Source organism: Protopterus annectens, chromosome 1.part1 (genome assembly GCF_019279795.1).
Source record: "Protopterus annectens isolate FY-2018-M chromosome 1.part1, PAN1.0, whole genome shotgun sequence".
In the NCBI taxonomy this organism is placed as follows: Eukaryota; Metazoa; Chordata; order Ceratodontiformes; family Protopteridae; genus Protopterus; species Protopterus annectens.
In genome coordinates this window covers 1,035,604,876-1,035,627,912 of record NC_056726.1, presented here as the reverse complement: position 1 = coordinate 1,035,627,912, position 23,037 = coordinate 1,035,604,876, and the positions used below count along the sequence as shown (strand labels likewise).

At 38.4% G+C, this 23,037-nt stretch overlaps 1 protein-coding gene across 1 annotated transcript in view; it reads left to right on the top strand.

Annotated features, from left to right (window-relative positions):
* Nucleotides 1–23,037, top strand: part of LOC122815307 (deleted in malignant brain tumors 1 protein-like) — a 567,314-nt gene that overhangs the window by 528,047 nt on the left and 16,230 nt on the right. Inside the window, 1 exon segment of the mRNA XM_044087692.1 lies at nt 8,524–8,826. Coding sequence (XP_043943627.1) covers nt 8,524–8,826 — 303 coding nt within the window.

Genomic DNA, 23,037 nt, shown 5'->3' with positions numbered 1-23,037 from the left:
AACTGCAGCCTCCGTGTAAGAGTTATAACTCTTACACGGAGGCTTTCTGAATCTGGCCCATTATGTGAAATGATGGGTGGTTTCAATTTTGTTTCACAGAAGGAGTGACCAGTTTACTTTATATCGCACAATTGCAGGTTTGCCTTAATAGTAGACTTTAAATTCTGTAAATGAAGAAGGCAGTTTGGTTTCATCCACAGTGCAGCTACCCCCCCCCCCCAAAATCAGGTTGCCTGCCAGCATTTAAAAATTATAAATATTCCGGCTTAATTCACACAAATGCCTTAGCCCTTAATACAAGACTTTAAACAGAGAAGCTGAAGAGGGCAAGTCACATTATTCCACAGCTATCCTTCCTCCAATCTGGTTGGCTGTGAACAAATTAAAAATAGGAAATAATGCAGTTTATTTCACACAAATACACATGAGCTTTTAATGCTAGACTTTAAAGAAATAAAGAGGGCAAGATTTGTTTATCCACAGCAAGCTACCACTCTTGTTTATGATTACCTGCCACTGTATTAAAAAATAGTAATTATTCCTGTATTAAAAAAAATATTAATTATTCCTGTATTAAAAAAATAGTAATTATTCCTGCTTATTTGACACCAATGCACACCAGCCTTAATCTCCAGACTTTAAACTGCAAAACTGAAAGCAAGCTGTTCTCATCCAGAAAACATCTAGACATACCTCTCCTCAATCTGATTGCCAGCCTATTAAAAAAACGCACACAAAAGATAAATATTCCAGTTTACATTGCATAAATCCACATCAGCCCAGCCCTTAATGCCAGATGTTTAAAGGAGGAGAAGTTCCTTCTGGCCACAAATCCATGAGCTCACTCTCTTTGGGTTGATTATTAACACTTTAAAAATATTTCACATAAATTCACTCCAGCCCTTAATGCCAAGTAAATTTTAAACAGAATGAATCAACCGGGCAGGTTGCTTTTCTCAATAGTGTAGTTGGTCCCCACCTCATCTGGTCGATGGCCAATATGTTAAAAAAATTATAAGCATTCTTGTTTATTTCATGCAAATCCGCACCTGCCCTTAATACCTGACTGTAAACTGAGCAAATGAGGGTGACATCCACAAAATCGTTAGCCTCCTCCTATCAAACTGAATGTAAGCTTATTAAAAAAGACAAATAGTCCATACTATTTTACAAAAACCCACAACAGCCTCTAATACCAGATTTTGAACTGAGTGAATGAACACGGGATGCTCTCCCGATTCAGAACAGATATTCCCCATCTGGTTGACTGCCAGCGTATTAAAAAATAAATAATACCCCCAGTTTATTTCACACAAATTCTCACCCGCCTTTAATTTCAGGTTTTAAAGTGAGCAAATAAACAGAGCATGTTTCTTTCATCCACAGCAGTACTAATAACCACTTTCTCATCTTCTTTAATTAAGAAATAGTGATAAAACCAAAAATACTTGGTGGAGGGACACAAGCCCAAAATCAGGGACACTTTTTAAATATTACTCTTTATTCATTTAAAAATTAATAAAGCTAAAGTTTTGTACCAACATACATCCTCTAAAGCCAGACATTATTAAATTACTAAATTCCTCAAAGATCTACAGGAAAATCAAAAAGAAAAAAAGCATATCCATTGCCTCTCTCACTGAACATGGCTCGCAGTATCTCTCACTCTCTCTATCTCTGTATGTAAATAAATGGAAGAATCCTAGTGAGTAATGCAGAATGTGCTTTATTTCCCTCCTAGTAGGCAAGTCTTTCAGCTCTCATATTTGGTGCTGGATTATTTCCTCTTGCAGACACATAATAATAATAAAAAAGTTTAAAGCAGCAACATCTGAGACATTGCTCACACCTGCTTTTTTTCTTTCAGTACCAGCAAGGGGAACAGATGTGCAGAATTGCAGTGGATGCATGGTTTTAGTTTTTAAAAAAGTAATTTAGTTATGCTTGCTGGTCAGCCCAAGGGGTCCCCTGAAGGCATGGGCCCTGAGTGGCTCTCAAAATGCCACTGCTATAGTGTGCCAGTGGCCTTACATTTTGTAAGGTTTGTCAGAGGATAGCATATAGTACAAAAGTTGTATAAGGACTTTCTACAGTAGCCTGCTGTGTCTAAAAATGCTTCCACCTGATGATTCACACTACATATCTCCAGTTATTGACAGCCTCTATGTCTGTTTGGGATCTGACTATCCCTCTCCCATTCACGTTATATGCATGTCACATGTGCCTTTTGTCATACCATACTTATGTTTGCAGCTGTTACTGTAAGTCCTGCATATCTTAAACAGTCCAGCACAGTTTGTAATTTTGGTAACATTGAATCTAAATCTTCTCAGTAATTGACTTCATCATCAAGATACACAGCTGTATGCTTGCTGTGAGGTCTAAGAACATCATGCCTTGGCATTTGAACAGTGGTAGAAGCTCAGTGAAGTCCAAAGGATAAGACTGTGTAATGAAAAAGGTCTTGATAGGTGGACAGTGCTGTCCCCTCCGTGCTTTCAGGAGTAAAGAAAATCACCAGTAACTTCGATTGTATTTAAAGTGGTTATAAACTTTGCTTTGTCTAATCTTTCTATGGATATATATCAAATGTGGATATAACATTTGTTTTTTTGAAAGTCATTACAAAATTGTATGAAACAATCTATATCAGTGACCAACACAACTGATCTGTTCAATTCCATTTAGGACTCACCAATAACGTTTTTTTGGATGTTTTTAACTTTTTTGATTGCTGTTTTTGTTATGGCTACTCATGTTTTATTTAGTTTAAGATTTACCCCTCTTCCCTCAGTGCAGAGCTTTAGTATGATGCTACATTAAATCTGTTTTACCTGGTAGCTCACAACAAAACTCTACTCATCAGTATGAATTTTTCTACATAGATGATATTGATTGGGTCACCGATCCTAACCACATTATTTTTGAGACATGGATTCCAAGAAGATTACCTTGAGAGTGAATGGGTGGTTAAGATCGGAAACCCATTTCACATTTCTTTGCATTGCATCGAGTTTTATCTACTCAATATACAACTACTTGCCATAAAAAAAGACATGCAAAGTGTTTTACTGACTTTGAAAGCCAGTAAAGCCCTTAGTGAGTATTGTTAATGCTAAGTACCTAACATCTCACCTGATATTAACAGCACTTAGAAAGGTACTTAACAGTGGTTAAGCTCTGTTCAAAAGCACTGTTAACATCAGGCCTTGCACAATACTGGCATTCATCTAGGTTGTCTTTTTCATGATATTGGACTGTAATCATGGCAGTCCATGCACTACATTTCATATATGGCCTTTTTGACAAAGACTTGCCTGTTTGAACAGCAGGAATCTTATTCTGTGATACTACTGGCACTTATGTCAGCTTCCTGTCTGGCTATAACAGCAAGAATGACCACCCTGTTTTAAACGTTCTGACTCTGGCCTTTTATTATACATAGCTTCTGTTGCATATCCTCTGCTCTTTAATATGTTGCTTATCTACTGGCACAGCAATTTCTAGCATGTCCTACATGTAGGTAAAATGTATTATCTCACTTTTAAATGGGGTTTTCCTATCTTCTTTAGTTGCTTTTAGTGGGGTTTGACTTTATTCTTTTGGATATAACCATAAAGACTTAAAAAGTAAAAACATCATGGACATTCAGAAGCCATGTAGCTGAAACACTTGATGTCCTTCACTGTCTAGGTTGTTCTTGTAGTTTGTACTGAATGGTTTGCCTATATGACCTGTTTGCCTTTTGGTCTGGATGTTAGTTGGGGTAATTTGAAGGTACCTCAATATTTATGGACATCAGCTAGGATTAAAGACCCTGCATTTCTGATGTATAGTCAAACTATCCACTTAGTTTGCTCTGCTGATGAGGTCATTAAAAAGGCCAAAACATGCATGCTCACAGCTAGTGGGGTTTGACTTTATTGGCATGAATTTAACACTAAAGGTGTAAAAAGTAAAAATAAAAGTTATGGACATTCACAAAACATGTAGCTGAAACAATTGATGCCTTTAAGAGACCATTCACATATATCCAATGGACCACCATTACAGGAGATTTAAAGTATCACACAGTGAAAAACATAGTTTGGCTGGGTATTTCTTGCAGTTTTTTTCTTTACTATACCTAACAAACCTTGGTAATGTTTTCCATATGGCAACTCTAATGGGTTATACGTGTAGCCATTTGGGGTTCATAGGTAGGTACTAGGCTATCTGCCTGAGGGCATTTATAAGCCTAGCCAGAGTGTGTCAGCTTTCGCCGCCCCATTGATTAATTAACTGAGTCTCTGTCAAGAAGAGCCAATGAAGTGATCCCAGGGGTGTATTTTCTGTTACCCATCCACTTGTCAAGGTTTCTCTTGAAGAGTGTTAGTGAGGGGCTCTGCCTAATGTAGTTAGGAATTTTGTTCCAAAGCATGGGGAGTCTTGGTGACAGGACTCTATCCCTCCAGCATGTTCTATTTATTGTTGTGACGAGGTTTAGCTCACTAGAACGAGTGGCTCGCAGTGACTTGGATTTCTTTAGGTGGAGCATGTCCATCAATTCTGAGTTGGGCATGGCTTTGTAAGTTAGGCAGACATCACCTCTGAGTAAGCGATATGCCACTGAGTACAGCCGGAGTTTTTCCAGTCGGGCTGCAAAGGACATACCAGTTAATGGATGGGTAGTTAAAGTCACCCCAAATCAGGGTGTTTGGATATTTCTTGACAGACTCAAGTAGATGATTATTTTGTGAATGTAATCATTAACAATTTTCCAGAAAAAAACGCAAATTGTATGAACAACAAAACAAAAATTAGAGTAAAAAATCAGGGACAATTGAGAGGTATGACAATTTTTATGAGGAGCAGACCAAAAATATGAGGTGAAATAGGGCCACATAGGAAGTATTCCAAGTGACCTTTTCAAATACCAACACTACAAACCAGAATCAAGAGTTAATTTCTCCTTACCTGTATGAGGGACATGAACCAAGATATGGGTGTTTGGGAAACACTCCATGACATTCTCTACTGCTTGAATAAATGCAACTGGGTAACACAGGAGAGAGAGAGAGAGAGAGAGAGAGAGAGAGAGAGAGAGAGAGATCAATGAGCAATGAAAATAGAATAGAATATGTGAGGATGTGAGGTATTGCCTGCTATGCCAGTAGAAATAGGGCAGTGGATGTGTAACATATGTCAACATAAGCTAGCTGGAGTTTTGTAAAGAATTATGTGGCATTTGTGTATCAAACTGATTTTTACAGGTTCTTGTGTTGAAAATGTATTTGTAAAGCTGCTTGTGTTAGAAAATGTACCAACAATGTATTTCAGACTATATTGTAACTGTTGAAATGAATATATTGTAACAAAGGATACTGGAAAAGAAGAGGTTAATCTCAGTCAAGTTAACTTTGGTAAATATCCGGAAATTAAGGAAATAAAATAAAATAGACTTTTTTTGCTCCTTCTACCTTGTGTTGGTGGCTTTGTATTGCTGGTTCCTAGGTGCTTTATTTTGGATGTTTATCCTGAAATTAAATTACTTAATTTAGGCCATAAATATTGTATCTACAGTTCTCAAGGCAGCCAGAGACAAAAAGTCTGTACTAGGAAGCTTTCTATATTGTATTTAGCAGTGAACTAATTGCTAATCTGGAAGGGTGAAAGTTTGAGATTGTTTTATTTATTTATTTATTTATTGCATTTCTTTACTGGGAAAGTCCACTGGGCCTTAAAGAGCCAGTTTTCAGTGGAGGCCCAGGGAGAAAAGCTCCAACAGAACATAGATCCAGATGCTATAACACTTCTTAGCAAAGCTCTGTCTGTGTGTGTGGTAACACATATGTGTGAGATTTCAGTTCATTTTTAGTAAAGGGGGGTAGTATGGGAACCAGAAGCCAGATAACCAGATGTATGTGATATCATTCCATAATCCAGCACAGAAATTATGTTTTAATACTGCATGAGACTGAAGTCTCAGAGCAATCTGTTTTTAAAACCTGACAAAGTCCAATGCTCTGTTCTTTAATTTGGGTAAATGATATTTATTTTTCTGTTTCTACTGAGGCACAAATATTTCTGCACAATTCCACCTCAGCTGCATTGTTATATTAATCTTTCTGTTTTTAAGTTTACTTTAATGATATTTTTTCTTTCTTCCTTCTGAGGCACAAATGTTTTTGAGCTTGATTTTTCCCACCTCTGTTGAACTAGTAGCTATTTCCTTGACTTGGTAAACTGTAGCATATCCAAAACACAATCACTAAACATGATAAAATAGTAGTTGAACATTGCCCAGATTGTAAGATTATGGCAGTAACTTTGTACTGGTTTCCTATGGGAGGCTCCAAAGTTCCAAAGTACCTTCATATGTGAACTGATTAGATGCTTCCTGCTCCACTGGTTTCTCCTTAATTTGGGTATCCATTAGTCTGTCCTGTTGTGTTGTTATCTGGGTTAAATTTTCTACACTAAACCCTTCACTTTGCAAGTACTCCATAACCTCAATTTCTATTTCTTTAACTTATTCATTACTAATCCCCTTTTTTACTTTTCCTCTGTTTTCTTATTTTTAATATTTTAAAATTTTCCATATCCAGATGCCTTTGCCTGTATTTCTCTTCAAATATATTTGGTGCTGCTTTTTTGTATTGGTTTGTTTTGCTTTCTCCTTTGCATAAATATTGCACCATATTGAGTCTCTTTTTCTTTCCCATGTCCATATTTCTTCTTCAGATGTCTGCTGATCCTCTTGTTTCTCCTTACTTTGCGGACTAGTTGTTCCATCATGCTGTGATGTGACATGTGTTAGACTTTCTACACTGAATCCTTCACTTTGCAAATATTCCATAATGTTGGCTTCTATTTTTGTTAACTTCTACTTGACTAATCTTCTGTTTTACATTCCCTCTTTGTGATATTTTTTTTATTGTGAAATTTTCCATATCTGGATGCCTTTTCCTGTATTTCTCTTTATCTTTGGGGCTGCTTTTTTGAGTTGATTAATTTGGCTTTCTCCTTTGCATAAATATTTCATCATATCAGAGCTCTTTCCCATGCCCATATTTCTTTTTTATAACCTTCAAAGGTCTCTAAGTTTTGTTGTTTAAATTTTCTCACTTCCTCAGTCACTTCTTTTTTCAAACAGCACAAGGTTTCTTGGTCTACATAGTGTTTTTCATGGATATGTTCTATTAATGAACACAACGTTTTATTTGAAGCTTCTGACAGTTTTTCTTGTGGAAGTATTTTTTCTTTCCTCTAATTTCTCCCTTAATATTTTCATATATCTTTTATCTGGAAATTCTGGGCTTCTTCCTTAATAGTAACAGCGCATAATTTCTTTCTTATCCTCAATAGTCCACTCTATTGTCATTATGGCTTTTTTTTTGGCCTATCAGTTTTTGTGATTTTTGTGGACTACTACTTCCTTCTACAACAAGGGCACCATCCTCCCCCTGGGCCTGGCCTAGCTCCATTATAGGAATATTTCCATGTCTTGAGGATTGTACACTGTCATTTTTTCCAGTCCTTGTACCAGTGCACCTACCAGCATAGGGCACTTTTTTATTCTGAGACTTATACACCCAGCTATCTTCTTTAGTTTTTGACCTGCTTCTTTCCACAATATATGCTATATAAAACACAGTCTATATATCAGTGTCGTCTTGGTGAGATTTTATGAAAAACGGGGTCCACCTTGTGAAGGTACTTACCAAGACTTGAGTACGAATTCAATTCCAGCAATCCTTCTCTCCTTTTACTGATTTTATCACTGTCCTATATGCACCTCAGTGTATCCTACTATATAATGTCTTTTAAGATCTACAACAATGCAACGATATCCCTGCTTTCATGTGTAACTCCACTGTGTCCTCTAATGTCCTGTCTGTTAAGATCCATAACATCACAATGACATCCACACTCCCATGTGCATCCCCCATTGTGTCCTGCAATATGATATCAGGTAGGATCCATAATATCACAGTGACATCCACATTCTCATATGTCCTGCAGTATCATGCCTGTTATGTTCCACAGGAACATGGTGATATTCTCACTCTTGTGTGGTCTTAGTGTGTCATGCTGCATTAGGTCTGATAGAATCTATAATATCACAGTTACATCCATGCTGCCATGTGTACACCCACAGTGTGTGCTGTTACATGATCTCCCTTAAGATCCACAAGATCACAGTAACACACAAGTACAGACACACACACACACACACACACACACACACACACACACACACACACACACACACACACGCACACACACACACACACACTTGGAGTAAAGTGCCTATATCTGTGTTAAAAACATTTTCCCTCTTTCTCTGCAATGAATCCATAGGAGTTTATTTAACAGTTTGTCAGCTATTGCAAATGTTGATTTATATATTTATTTTGGACAGCTACTTCACTTGACAAGAAACATGTGTCCAACTTTCAAAAGAATTTACTGTAAATAACAAGAAGTCAGTCATGCTTTTATCTACTATTATCATATATTTTCTTTCTTTGCTCCTAGAAGTACGACTAGTAAATGGCCCTCATCCATGTGCTGGAAGACTTGAGCTCTATCATGACAATAAATGGGCCACAGTGTGTGATTATAACTGGGGAATGGAGGAAGCTGCAGTTGTCTGTAGAGAACTAGGATGTCGTGATCCTGTTTCAGCACCAGGGACAGCTCACTATGGACAAGGAACTGGACCAATAATGCTGGATTATGTGAACTGTACAGGATCTGAGTCCTCACTGAAACAGTGCACATTCAGTCCATGGAAAGTGCATAACTGTGACCATAGTAAGGATGCCGGAGTTCAGTGCAGCGGTACTTTCTTGGTTTTCATTTAAACTGATACAGTCATATTAGTAAAGCTAATAACATTTATTTTATATTTCTGCATATCAGGTTACATATTTATTTATATGGGTGCTACTGAGTTCATAAAATATTGTGATCATCACACCAAAAAAATGGCAGTGCAGCTGATCAAAAGTCAGATAATTGTACATTACTCAATTTTTTTTTCTATGTGTGAGATCAAGAAACAATATGAATTGAATAATTTACTCTTTTTTCCATTGAAGAACAATCTCAGCATTGCTATATATATATATATATATATATATATATATATCTATATATATATATATATATATATATATATATATATATATGCAATGAAGATGATTGATTGTGATATAAACATCCTGACATGATCACTGGAAAGGAAATTTAGCAATGATGAAATATACAATAAGAGTATGTGCATAATGTGAAGGTGTACAAAATGAGCTACTTGAATATAACTGTCAGCTTAGATCTCAACCAATCAGGGACACATAGAAACAGGCCCATGAACAACATTAGACAGAAGCAGCAACAATCATGGACAATTTTAAAATAATACCACCATTTATCTGTGACACTGACATAAAATATGTGATGGTAAGATATTATACATGTTCTGCAGGAACTTGTATAATTGTATTTATTTCTCAGTAATGTATAAGGGGAATTCAACACATCTTCCTCAAAAATGGCAACTTTTTGAGGTGTTAAGAGCAAGACAGTTACACCTGTAAGTTAAGTTAGGGGAAATCCTGTCCAGCTGAGAGGTTTGCATGATACATCAGCCACAATCTACACCTTCAAGATTATAACTCATGCCATCAATGTTGTCAGTGAGTGTGTATTTACTAGGTACATTACAGAAAATCACACATGCATCTTGCAGAACACCTTGAAGGGAAGTCTGCACTGTCAACTTCTAATGGCTATGCATCACAAAGAATACTTACATATGGATGACAAGGTATGGGACCCCACTGTGCCAAAAGTGTTACACTTGAATAAAGCATCCCTGGATGACATAGATATTGGGCATATGGGTAACACCACTTAAAAACAACACTAGTATGAGTGGATTTTTTACACCCAGCTGTGTATTACATGCATCTGACACATGTAATAGCAATTGACGCTGTCTGCAGCATCTGCAACTGATGTGTGAACTCAGAAGTGATCCACAATAATGAATGGTACAGCACTATGTGTGAGACTCATGACAATGTATCAATTATGCTCATGTGCATAGAAACTCCTGCACTGCAAAGTCAACCTTCAATGAGTGAGAAAGCTCTCACTGTTATATTATTCACATATCAAACAATATATGGAGCACACTTTCCATCAGCACATGTCAAACCCAAGACATGTGCCACACAATCATTGTCACCCTGACATTGCCATGGAAAACATTATACTAATATGAAATCCTGAAATGCATGCACATGTCTTTATGCAAACTATAAAGTGGTAATACTAATGTGCTGTACTAGTATGTACGTGACACTGTACAGCCACAGTGTAGCTGTACCTAGGATACAATTGAACTTCATAGTTTTTAGGTGAATAGGAGAGTACTTGACTAATGTCCCAAGATCCCATAAAGGCCTAGCCATATTTAACCTGACTTGCACAATTTTCAATAGCTATATAGACAATGTTCACACAGGGATGTACCTATGCTATGTTATTTAATACCATATACCTCTATCCATGAGGGACATGGGCACAACACCAGGAGTACAGTCTTGATTAAACATCCATTTATATATGATGCACTTGAAGAGGCTCAGGAAAGGCCTTTGCTCTGGGCCTTTCCACTGAGGTTATATGTATAACTCCACTGTGCATGGTGGTTCTGCTTTGTGGGGGAGACTAATATTGTCACATACTGTTTCTGCTCAATGCTACGTGCTTGTTTTAGCTGAGGAGGTTGTGCCTCCATTTTAGGGGGGCATCCTCACCTCAGCTGTCACACAGCAGTGTCCACCTCTTATTGTATAGCCTGCTAATGGCAGTTGTCCACTAGGCAGGTTTGCTGTGCCATGAGGAGCTCTTGATGCTCCTGTCAGGTAGAGCCAAGCATATGCAGTTGTACTGCTGCTTACATAAAGCATGGGTGTAAGGCTTTGTATACTTGCCTGTTCCATCTGAGGGGGGAGGTGCAGCCAAGCTATGTAAACCATCACATAGGAGGTAATAAATTGCTCTGTTGATGTATATTTCTGTATTTTCTGCAAGGGGGCTTAGGTCTGACACTTAGTTTTAATGAGACTAATCTGTGTTCAGATATCACCAGGGAGGACCTTCCAGCGGGGAGTTGTAGTGGTCACCCATAATGGTAAACACATGATGCACTATATTGGCTACCCTTGTGGGGATGTCATGCCACTGGTCCAGGGCATTTTAGTTAAGGACATGGATTAACATTTGGGTGAGTGAGCTTCAGCATGACTAAGCAACACAGTTGGTGGGTATTTAATCTCACCCCAAATCATGGTGTACTGATATATCTTGATAGACACAAGTAAATTCAAATAAGCACAGTGGGTGTCTAGATTCATGGAGCTGCTCCTGTAACTGGCAATGGCTTGATTAGGTGCCCTTCCAGCAGTGAATAGCACCTGCAGTGTGTCTGGGAAATCACAGTGTTTCACTAAATCTGGATGTGCATCTATCCTTAATGAATATGTATACACTGCCTGCATTACCTTGCACACTATCATTTTGAGGTCTCAACATGTGGAAGGATGTGTAGTCTGGTATGGCTGTGGTGCTATCCAGAGCTATGAACCTGATGTTTTTGACTGCACAAATGTCTGCATATTCCCAGGTGGGGACACCTTCCATAGGTTGGGGTTCATTGTTGCCATTCTCAGCATGTAGCAGCATATCCATGATGCTGTATGAAGATGGCATTCTCATTAGAAAGTTTTCCTCCAGATAGTGCATATAAGATGCATTCTGAGGGTTTCAGCAGCCTTGGCCAGTACTCAGCATTGATGTCTGTTTAGCACGTCCTCCCAGACGGACATGTAGTGGATCCCCTTACAATGACACCACATGCTAAGGCAATTATTGATGTCCATCATTTTCCATGTGTATTGAGCCATCATTCTAAGTGAGGGTCAAATGCAGCTGAAAGCTATGGGCATACCCATGAGAGATGCAGAGTATTGTGGATTTGGCAATACATTTATCAGGCAATTACTTTTTCATTCCTTATTTCAATAGTTGACTGCAGTGACATTATCAAACATGCAGTGGATACAGCCCTACTGCAGTTATTTGCACACATTAGTTATCAAATCACAGTCCTTATTGCTTATTGGTATTGTTTATTGTTAATTGCATTAAAGTTATCAGAAAATACCTATACTTACCACACTCACAATCTATCCTGGCCAGATGTCCGTGTGAGACTGGATGTTGCCAGCCCATTCAGCTGCAGCTGTTGGAAGAGGAACACAACCATTATGCTTACCAGTTTTACACGGATTCAGCTTGTATTTTAGTAAAGTAGTAACAGACATACTTGCATATCTGTGGGACATGCCCAGCCTAGCCTCTTGGACACAGGTGTCCAAGCTTCCCCTATTCCTTTGCTTCAGGTCATCATAGTGGTGACAACACTGCTCACCAGTGTGGGGGCTACCAGTAGCATTGATATGATCCTTACCAAACTGATCCCAGGGTTCAGCTTTACATTCTGAGCCCTGGTAATCACCCTGCAACAGCTGTGGTTCATAGTTCTGGACCAGAAGTCCAGCAAACATTCTGGACTCCTGTACACCCAACCTCTGTGCCCAAAAACACACTCCCTCACCATCACCACCAGGCATTTTGACAGGTTAGTAAGACTCCAACAAATGCTGCAGAATTCTGACTATTGGCCTTTATATAGGCTGTTTTCCCACCCTTACATTTCATACTGTAACATTTAAAAAAGCACCTTATTGCTTAGCATTGCACAAACCTGCTTAGCTGAGTTGAGCATCACGTAAACTCACACAGCCGAAGCTTAGCAACATGCAAACAGGAGTAGCTGTTGACCATTTTTAAGCAGGGCTTAGCACCATGCAGCTTTTCCAAATGTAACATTTTTTTTTAAATTAAACTGCCCTTTAGGCTAACTCGCACATTTCCACAGCAATAAATTTAAAAAGGTATGACTTCTGGGGATTCAAACTTGAGACCTATAATACTTTAGGGTGGGACTCTACCTGTGTAGCTACTTGGATAATGAGAAAACCAGTATACCTTCACATATACTACTAAGCTACCTGTTAGCATTCCTAAGCACCGAGCCAGGTCACGCAAACGGCCATTCAAAAAAATAAATAACATATAAACACAGAGACAAAACCCATAATTAATTACATGTGGTTTCTATTTTTAGATGTCTGGCAGGTGTCACTTGTGCATGTGTAAGCACAGCTCAGCATTGCTGTGCTCTGCACCATGCAAATGGGCATTAAAAGAAACCAAAATAAATAATTAATTACATCTGGTTTCCATTTTAGATGTCTGGCAGGTGTCAGCTGTGTATGTGTAAGAGCAGTATGGCACTGCTGCGCTCCATGTTGCACCATAAAAATAGGCATTAAAAAAATGCAAAAAAAAATAAAATTCAGGCATATTTCTACACTGGTAGTGTACATTACAGGGATTCTTATCCTGTACATGCCAAATGCCCGGGAATTCCCTGGACAATCCACAACCATGAGACAGCCTCTACACTACTGCCTACACAGATTCAATATCCTTGTTTCTGTTATCTCTCTCAGCAGCACGCCATGATTAATACGCATAGTGCGCTGCCAAGGGTGAACTGTGGCCATGTACATGGGTACATTCTGTGTAGGCCCTGCATGAAGCCGACACAGTTTTATTGAACCCTGGAGTAAAAGGGTATTTTAAAGTGAAGAAGAAGTTGTGGTGCTTTAGTGAGTTGCTTCTTTTCATATTGTGATGTTTGTGTGTATCTTTATTTTCCTAAAAGGCATTAACCGAGGCACTTGAGCTTTTATGATGTTTTGTTATATAGAGTATAGCGGGATATATAGAACCTCTGGTATGTTTGCTTTGTCAGGCTGGTTTAGTAATAACATAGATATGGAGGCAGCCATAAACAGTGGTTAATGCTTAGGTAATCTGGGCATCACGGATTCCTTCAACTATTGAAAAGCTTCTTGAACAAGTGGATTTTGTCTGAATTATTTACTACACTTTCGGATTAGTGTACTGTTTAACTGCAGTATGACAGTTGGAATAGTCCCTAGATTCTCAGCCTGGAGCCCTTCCCTTCCATAGTCATTTGAGGCATTTCAAAGTCATTACCTGAAAACTTCAGTACTTTTGTTATCTTGTGTGAGAGACTTGGGGGGAGAATAAAGATGGCACTGAATGGTGGTGTAAGAACAAGGACATTGTGAAATATCATGAGATGACCTGATGCATAATGCATAGAGAAATGGTTCAGCAACTGGTTCTCAAATACATAAGTCTTTAGTTTGATGCATGAAGGTCTTGAGACTGGAACTTTAGAATATTGCATGATTTGTTGGCATGTCCTTCTCTGTACATCTGTCTGTATTTTCATTACTATGTGTTAAACACACATTAACTAATGCACATCTATTATAGTAATGTGTCAGTGATGAACCTATATAAACATACTACACTTAACTGCAATGTTATGAAGCCACAGAAATTGAAACGTTTCATACTCTCCATTTTCCATTTCAGGTGCTGATTATACAGTGACAAATATCGTAAGACTATGTATCGGTTTCTTCGTTCTCCTGCTGACTGTTGTTTTTGTAGCAGAATCAGTTTACCAAAGCAGAAGAATCAGAGCTCCTTAACAACATTCATCGTGAAAGTGGCCTGCAAGTGGCAATCTGATACCTCAACTGGTTTTCTCATTAATATTCTACATCTCTAGAAATTTTTTCCTGTACAGGATGTTTGGACATTTCACACTGACCACAGCCACAACGTCAGTTTTGTCTTTCTATAACTGAATCTGCCTTCTCTTATTCTTATTCTGTCAGACATATTGTAAGTGTCTCCCTTATTGAGATGTCCGCCATGTCGTTGGTACCTCATGGTATGCTAAAATAAGAAATTTGAATCTATGAGGGATACTTGTGATATGAACAAAATATAGTGTTTGTTTTTGCAATACATCTTCCTTTGTTATTTCTGTACCAGAACCAACTAGATGCAAAGCAGTAAAACACACCCGCATTTCAGATCTGGAACCCTTCACTGCCTAACATTTTGTCTTGCAGACAAAATAACTGTCACAGGAAGACATATTTTTCCTGTTACTGTACTACGTTTTGCTGGAGTGGCATACTCTTCCCATTAATGATGGCTTTTCTGATTTGCATACCTCTCAACTGTCCCTAATTTTGCAGAACATCCCTGATTTTGCCTCATATGTTTTTCCAGGCCCACATAAAATGCCTGATTTTCTGGTAAGTCATGCAGGATTACTGTAGGTCACTAATGCCAGGCATTAGAGTTTCACACTTCTTCATAGTTCAGAAAATCCATGTTGAGTAAAAAATGTTGTCTTATTAACTTTATAAATGAATTACAGTATTATTTAAAATGTACCTGATATGGGGCTTTTACTCTTCCATTATTTTCTGCTCTGCCAGAATTGTTGAGCAAAGATATGAAAGGCATGCTGCTAAGTGCCTGTCCTAAGCCTATCCATATCTATATAGATCTTGTATATATATATATATATATATATATATATATATATATATATATATATATATATATATTGATTTTTAAACTGCAAGGTAAATGAATTTACAATAAAAGAAGATACACACATATGCATCCAGATCCTGGAAGAGCAGTCTTAGAGTGCAGTTCTCAGAATTAAACCTTGACCTGTCCTGGTAACACATCATTAAATTGAGGTCTGTCCTGCCTGAGTTTTTGATAGTTCAGCATAAGAAAAATTATCACAGCAGTTATTTAAGAGTAGGGGAGATTTATTAACTTCTTAAAATGATTTTCTCATTTCTGTATATAATATCTACACATTATAAAAACAAAACTCTGAAAGAATAGAGTAAGATCCCTGGTGTCCTGGCATAATTTCCCCTAGTCAGTATGAATGCTACCTCAAGTCTCCCCTGAAAAGAAATGACTGGCTTAGTAGGACCAACTCAATATGGAAATAATAAGTAATAATAAATAACTACATTAAAATGTGAGGCTAACACGAATGGGAGAAGAAGTGTGTAGAAAATGCCTGGACAAGCAGAGTGAGAAAGAGAATTATGAGGCACTCAGAATGTGAAGCAGTTGGTTTTCATATGATTTTTGTTAAGGCAGAAGATGTGGGCTCTGAAGAAGAATGAGAACTAGAGATGATGGGAAACTAGTTAGTCATGCATGAAAAACTTTATTGAGACTGTAGAAGAGGAGCTGACAGAAGGCTTGCAGACAGGATGGGGTGAGCTGAGGGAGGAAGTCAGAGGATAACACGGGCAGACATTGTCAGTGGAATACAAGCATGTGGGTGTCACAGAGTAAGGTGAATGTTGTAAGGAGGGTGCAGCCATTAAAGTGAAAACAAAGAGATGGAAGTCATGGTAGAAGAAGAATTGTAAAGAGTAGCACCAAGTGATAAGGGGAGACAGAATTTAGTTGGTCAAGACTGAACTTGTACTGCAGTGGATAGGGTAGGTAGGATTCATCAGGCAGAGGGGAGAGGGAAAAAAAAAAGAACTCTTGGACTAAAGAAAGAAATAGGATAGGAAGGAGACTACATACTTCACTGGGAAAGAGGCAACCAGCAGAGACAATCGTAAATACCAAATGTGGTAGAAGAAGAAATGTTGCAGATAGTAGGCCTGGTGGTATGGGGCAGGCAGTAAAAAGAGAGGTGAACCAGAGTAGGCAAAGAGAAATGGTTTTGTGGTGGGAGACTCAATCATAAAGGGAATTAGGAGTCTATGCAAGTGAGAAAAAGAAGATTGAAGAGAATAAAGGATTGGGTTATGATGAACAGCATGATACTCATGGGTGATGTGAATCTGCCAGGAGAAGAAGGGAGATATTATTGAGGCAACAATAAAGATGGAGTTGATGTTTTAATGTTGTCATTATTTTACTTATTTATTAACCAGCTACTGTAAGTCCACCGGACACAAGTGCCCCTTTTCAGGAATGACCTCAGTGCTTATAGAGTAAGAAAACAGAGTTAGAATCAAACCTTTACCCTGGGGTATAGAGAATGGCTTGTTAACAATCAGACTTTTAATAATCTGTGCTAACTGACAGAAATGTTGATTGAAGTTTTTGACAATGAAATGCTCAGTCATCCATCTGTGTATGTCACATAACAATAATAAAAAGGCACTCAGGTTTAGGGTACCATTAGCTGACAGTGATTGAGCCATTTTGTAGATCAGAGTAACTGGAAGGATCAGAAAAATAAAAGATCAAAGTGATATTATGGGATATTAGAAATGTGGAAAATGCCATGATGATGAAGGTAATCAAGGATAAGTTAGAAGGTTGGAAGCAAATTGAGGAAATAAACTAGTTACAGGAATTGCTAAAGGATGGGTACTCAGAGTTATGGACAACAGTAAGAAGCAGAGGCAAAATTCTCAATGGATATTTAGGAATATGAGACTAGCATCATTGCAAAAGATACAGTCTACTTGAGGTGGAAGGAAGGAAGTAGAGAAGTGGAGATGTCATCAGAGAAAGACTAGCAAAAAAGGAAAACAAAATGGGAAGGACAGCAAACTGTAAAGATGAAAGGTTGATATTAGAAGGGATATAAAAGGAAGGAAGGGATATTTAGTTATGGGGAGAAAGAAAAAGCAAGCGAAGAAGAAGAAGAAGAAGAAGAATACTGTTCTTTTCTTAGCAAAGATGGAATGAGATCACAGAAGACAGGAAAAAGCAGATGAACTGAATGAATACTTTGTATCGTTCATTGCAAAGGTGGACCGGGGGGGGGGCTACCATGCTAGGGGAGAGAGAGGCAGGACAGAATGGGAGAAAAAGCTGACAGACAGCAGGATACAGTGGGAAGAGGTTCAATGGGAATAGGTTAGAGGAAACCCAGAGACCAAATGCTAACACCTGTCCTCAAAAATCTGTACAATGAGTTGTGATAACCAGTCATTGAGATCTTCAGCAGACCACTGGCTAGTGCAAGAATACCTGAGGACCAGGAAACAGCAAATGAAGTCACTTTCAGAAGGAAGGAGCAGAATAAATTAAGGGAAATATAGATCTGTTTGCTTAACAACAATTGAAGGGGACATCATGTTCATGTCATGAGAAGAATGTTGGTAGCTTGTGAGCTGTTTGTCAAACCTAATTAAGTTTTTTGACTAAACTATAAGTAAAGCTGATGAGAGACTACCAGTAGATGTAGTCAACCTGGACTTTAGCAGAGACGTTTTAGGCTCATATGTTGTTAGCATGCATACAATCCAGAAGACCACTGTAGACCTTCTAATTTCCCAAGTTCCACAAAGCACTGTATGATTAAGTGAGTTGTTCATGGTCATACAATAGGAAGAAGCAGACTGAGAGAACCATTACAGGAAGCAGCCGTTTAGTACCTCCTAACCTTAATCATTTGGGCTGACAGCCACAAACATAGGTGATGATCACAACACCACAAGACATATTCACATGCAGGAGGGAAGTTAGGATACCACTGAAATGTGGTAGATAGCTTTACAACTGAATAGCAGGATATAGAGAGTTGTGATGTGAGGGACAGTGTCAGGAAATTAGGAACAAAGGGTTCTAGTCTGGAGGCGGATGAATGCGGAGACGGATGAATGTACATTATATGTCTATAAGTAACACAGAATTTTCTTAGACCACTGGCTTCACCTTAACTCATTATATATGAGTGACACCTCCAGGTGCATCTTCAGTTAACTCTATTTGCATCAATAATTCCAAAACCATGCTATGTACAAGGCTTTAAAAGATTTCTTATTAAAGCTTACATGATGGCAAACTCAACTGAATTAATAGTTGACCCTTGTCAAGTGCAGGTAAAGAGATAGTAACTGTTGTTTTTATGATATGAATTTATATAGATATCATTTTCACATTTTTCTAACTATCTCAACTACAAAGTAATGCAGACAGAACTTCTTGCCTCATATTTATTTATTTATTTATTGCATTTGTTGACCAGGAAAGTCCACTGGGCCTAGGGAGAGCCCATTTTCAGTGGAGGCCCAGGGAGAAAAGCTCCACAGTATTACGTACATATGCTCCACAGTAATGCACACATAAGTAATAGAACAATGGTGATACATACAAAAGTAAAAAATAAAGTTGAAACATAGGACGTCACTCCATTAATTACATACAAATATCCTTAACTATATGCAAGAGTAAAACTGTGTTAATGTGTAGGATCAAGTGTTATGGACAGTAGTGTGACACAGGAGGAAAAGTAGTGGCAGAAGTGGCAGTAATGTATTACAATGTATTACAATGTTTTACAATGTATTACAGTCAGCTATAGATGTGAAAGTTGATTTCTAAAGTGACTTCAGGGTAGAAAGCTGATGATAGGTCAGAGTTAGTTGAGGTGACAGAAATGAGTCAGAAAGGTACAGAGGAGAGGAGGGGAGTGAGAAGGAAATCAGGTGCTGGGGTTATTTGGTGGGGTACAGGAGCATAGCCAGTGAGAGGAAAAATGTAATTTGAGGGATTTTTTGAAGGAAGCAGGATTACTGACTGTCCTGAATGAAGCAGGAAGATGATTCCATAACGTAGAGACAGAATGAGAGTACAGCATTTGGCCAGCTGAGAGTTTAGGTTTCTCACTAGATAATAACATTTTGTTTTCAGACCTGAGATGGCAATTAGGGTGGTACATGGTCAGTATGGATGTGAGGGAAGGGCAGCTTTCAGGTTGAAAGATTAACTTGTGGGCTCTAGTTAATTGTAGGTAAGTAAGGTGTTGGGGGATTTGAGCCACTTTAGTTGATGCAGAGATGAGCAATGGTGGGTGTAATATTTTGCACTTGTAGCAAATTTAGCGACTTTGTTGTAACAAGAGTCCAGCTTATTTTTTAAGGAGGATTGTAGGTTGGTGAAGATGGGGGCTCCATATAGAAGGGTTGGAAGTAGGAAGGATGAGGCCAAGGCCTTTTTTGCAGAGAGACTGAGGAAATTGTTGTGCATATATAAGGCACCCAGCTTTTGATGTTTTTTTATGTAGTTGTGGATGTGAAGGTTAAAAGTTAATTTGTCATCAATGATGACACCTAGCAATTTGGTACTAGGGACAACTTCAATGATAGTGTTTTTCTGGGAACTAACAGTAAATAAAGTCTAGTCAACAGGGCCAGATTTTGTGGAGGGTAAATAATAATAGTTTTGTCTTATTGGGGTTAAGGGCAAGGTGATTCTGGGACATCCAGTGCTCAGTAGAGGTAAATGCTTCTTGGGTAAGATGCTGTAATTCAGTGACAGATTTTGAGGAGCAGATGATGGTTGCGTCATCTGCATATTGGATGACAGCACTGTATGTTAGAGTATTATGAAAGTTATTGACAAATATACTGAAAAGGAGGGGACCCAGAATTGAGCCCTGAGGAACACCTGTGTTAGTAGTAATGAAAGGGGAGGAGGAGTGCTGCTATCTGGTAGATTGCTGCCTATTGCTGAGATAGTTGGTAAACCGCTGTAGGGTGGAGGGAGATAGCCTAGGCTAGAGAGTTTAGTAAGCAGAGAGTGGGAAATGGTGTCAAATGCCTTTGATAAATCAAGAAAGAGTGAAGAAACTAAGGACCCAGCATCACAAGCTCGATTTACTGTGTCTAAGAACGGAATGAGGCCTGTATTGGTGCTATGTCCAGGCCTGAAGCCATGCTGAGTGGGGGAAAGCAATTGGTGTTTTACTAGATGAAGCTGAAAAACTGATCAAAATCAAGGACAAAAAGACTCCGCTCTTTATTGGCTCAAATAAACAAGCACAGAATTTAACACTCCACAGAGATAAAGTGCATTTTCGTCCGAGCACCTCCCAGACTTCATCAGAAAATACCAAACAGTAAAGGGACCATCATTTAAATAAGCACCTGCCCACAAAATAATTAATTCCCAATTACTGACTTAAAGAAACATTCAAACAAATCAACATAAAAATAACCTGAGTTTTAAAATTTAAAATGAATAAAATAACAATGACATATTAAAAACACATGTAATGACACAAAACAATCACAATTTAGCTGCTCTGAGTTTTAACAGAGGAAGAAGGGAAATATGGTCATTAAGACCTGGGTGTTTGCTTCCAGAACGATTTGCCAGTAGGTTTCCCTATAGGCCAACTTGGTTTCCCAGGGACCTCCCCTAATGTCCCTGGATAAAGATTCCAGGACAAAGAATCTGACGTTAGCTCCCCCACATTGTAGTGTGTGCCTGTACAAAGCATTGTTAGTATTACACTTATTAATATCATTAAAATGTTCATATATGCAACGTTTTAATTGCCTCTCAGTTTTCCCCACATAAAAAACATCACACTGACAACATAAGGCGATATAAACTAAACCTGAGCTGTTACAGTTAGTGTAAGATTTACCAGTCACCTTTTTGTCCCTAGCCTTAATAAAAATACTTTCGTCATGGGTAATGTGGGGACACTGAGAACAGGCACCACACCTGTATGTGCCTGCTTTTTTGTGAGAGAAGACAGGCTGATTTTGATTTTGCTCAATAGGTTTTTGATGTTCTGTCCCCTTCTATAAATAACCTTGAGGGACTGATTCTTAAAAACATCCAGATCCATGAACTCAACAAATTTGTTCCATTCCTTCTCAATAGTGCCTTTGAGAAAAAAGGCATCACCACTAAAATAAGTAACAAAAGCTCTGGCATAATGTAAATCTGTAACATCACCCAGTGCCTTTTTACCCACTGAAAAAGAGCCACTACCTAAGACAGGTGGGTATTTGTCCTGCCTGCCCAACAACATGTCATTCTTAAACTCCAGGATCAGGTTCCTATGATAACCTCTTTCCTCAAACATCCTGGTAATGATATCACATTCAGTATGAAAATCCTCATCCAATGAGGTCATGCGGCTGGCCCTGACCAACTGGCCCTTAACAATACCCTTTTTTTGAAATACAGGGTGGGCACTGGAAAACCATATATAAGAATTTGAAAAAGTTTTCTTCTGATATATTATAGATTTAAAACCACCCTCAGTCTTGAAAATAGAAACATCCAGGTAAGGTAGTGCATCAAATCAAAGGTGACCTGATGGATAAATTCTAAAAATGTAGTGGTGTGTGGTGTATTATCACCTTTATGAAGAGGGATGACAAATGCTTTCTTCCAGATATCTGATATACAGGATTCTTGAATGGACCTGTTAAGGAGAAGGCTGATAGGATAAGCAATGGAGGGGGCTGCTAGTTGTAGATATTCTGCAGGTAGATTATCTGAAGCATTTGTGCATGGTTTTAGTTTATAAAAAAGTTTTTGAATGGTGGATGTAGGAATGGGTGATAGTGAAAAGGTGGATAGGGGATTTGAAGGGTTATGTGTTGGTGGTGCTCCTAATGGGTCTGTGTTGATGGGTGGGAAGGTAGTTGTAAGTTTGGTAATGGTGTCAATAAATTATGTATTGAAAAGTGAAGCTAGTTCAGAGGGAGTTTTTTCTGGATTTGGGCATGGGGTACTATTTGTTCCTGGGTAGAGCAAGGAGTTAATTGTTCCCCAGAATTTTTTGGGATTTTGTTTATGCTGGTCTGGAATAGTTTGGATGTATTCTTTTTTGTTTTTAACAACTAAGCATTTAGCCTGATTGCGAAGTTGTTTATATTTCATGAGATTGGTGGGAGTTTTGTTTTTTGCCAGGTTTTCCAGGCTTTGTCCCTAAAGGACATGACTTGCTTTGTGGTCTTTGCAAGCCAGCAGGCATGTTTTACTTTGACTCTCTTTCATCTGAGAGGGTCAAGACTATTTAACGTTCTGAGGAAAGTGAAATTAAAGAATTCCACAGCTTCATTAAGTGGAAGAAATGTCAGTGGACTCCAGTTTGTTTTCTGCAGAATGTCATTGAGGGTATTTTGGGAGAAGTGGGCTAGATCTCTGGTATTTCTAATTTGGTGATTGTTAGGTATAGAGGTGGGCTTACAGGTTATG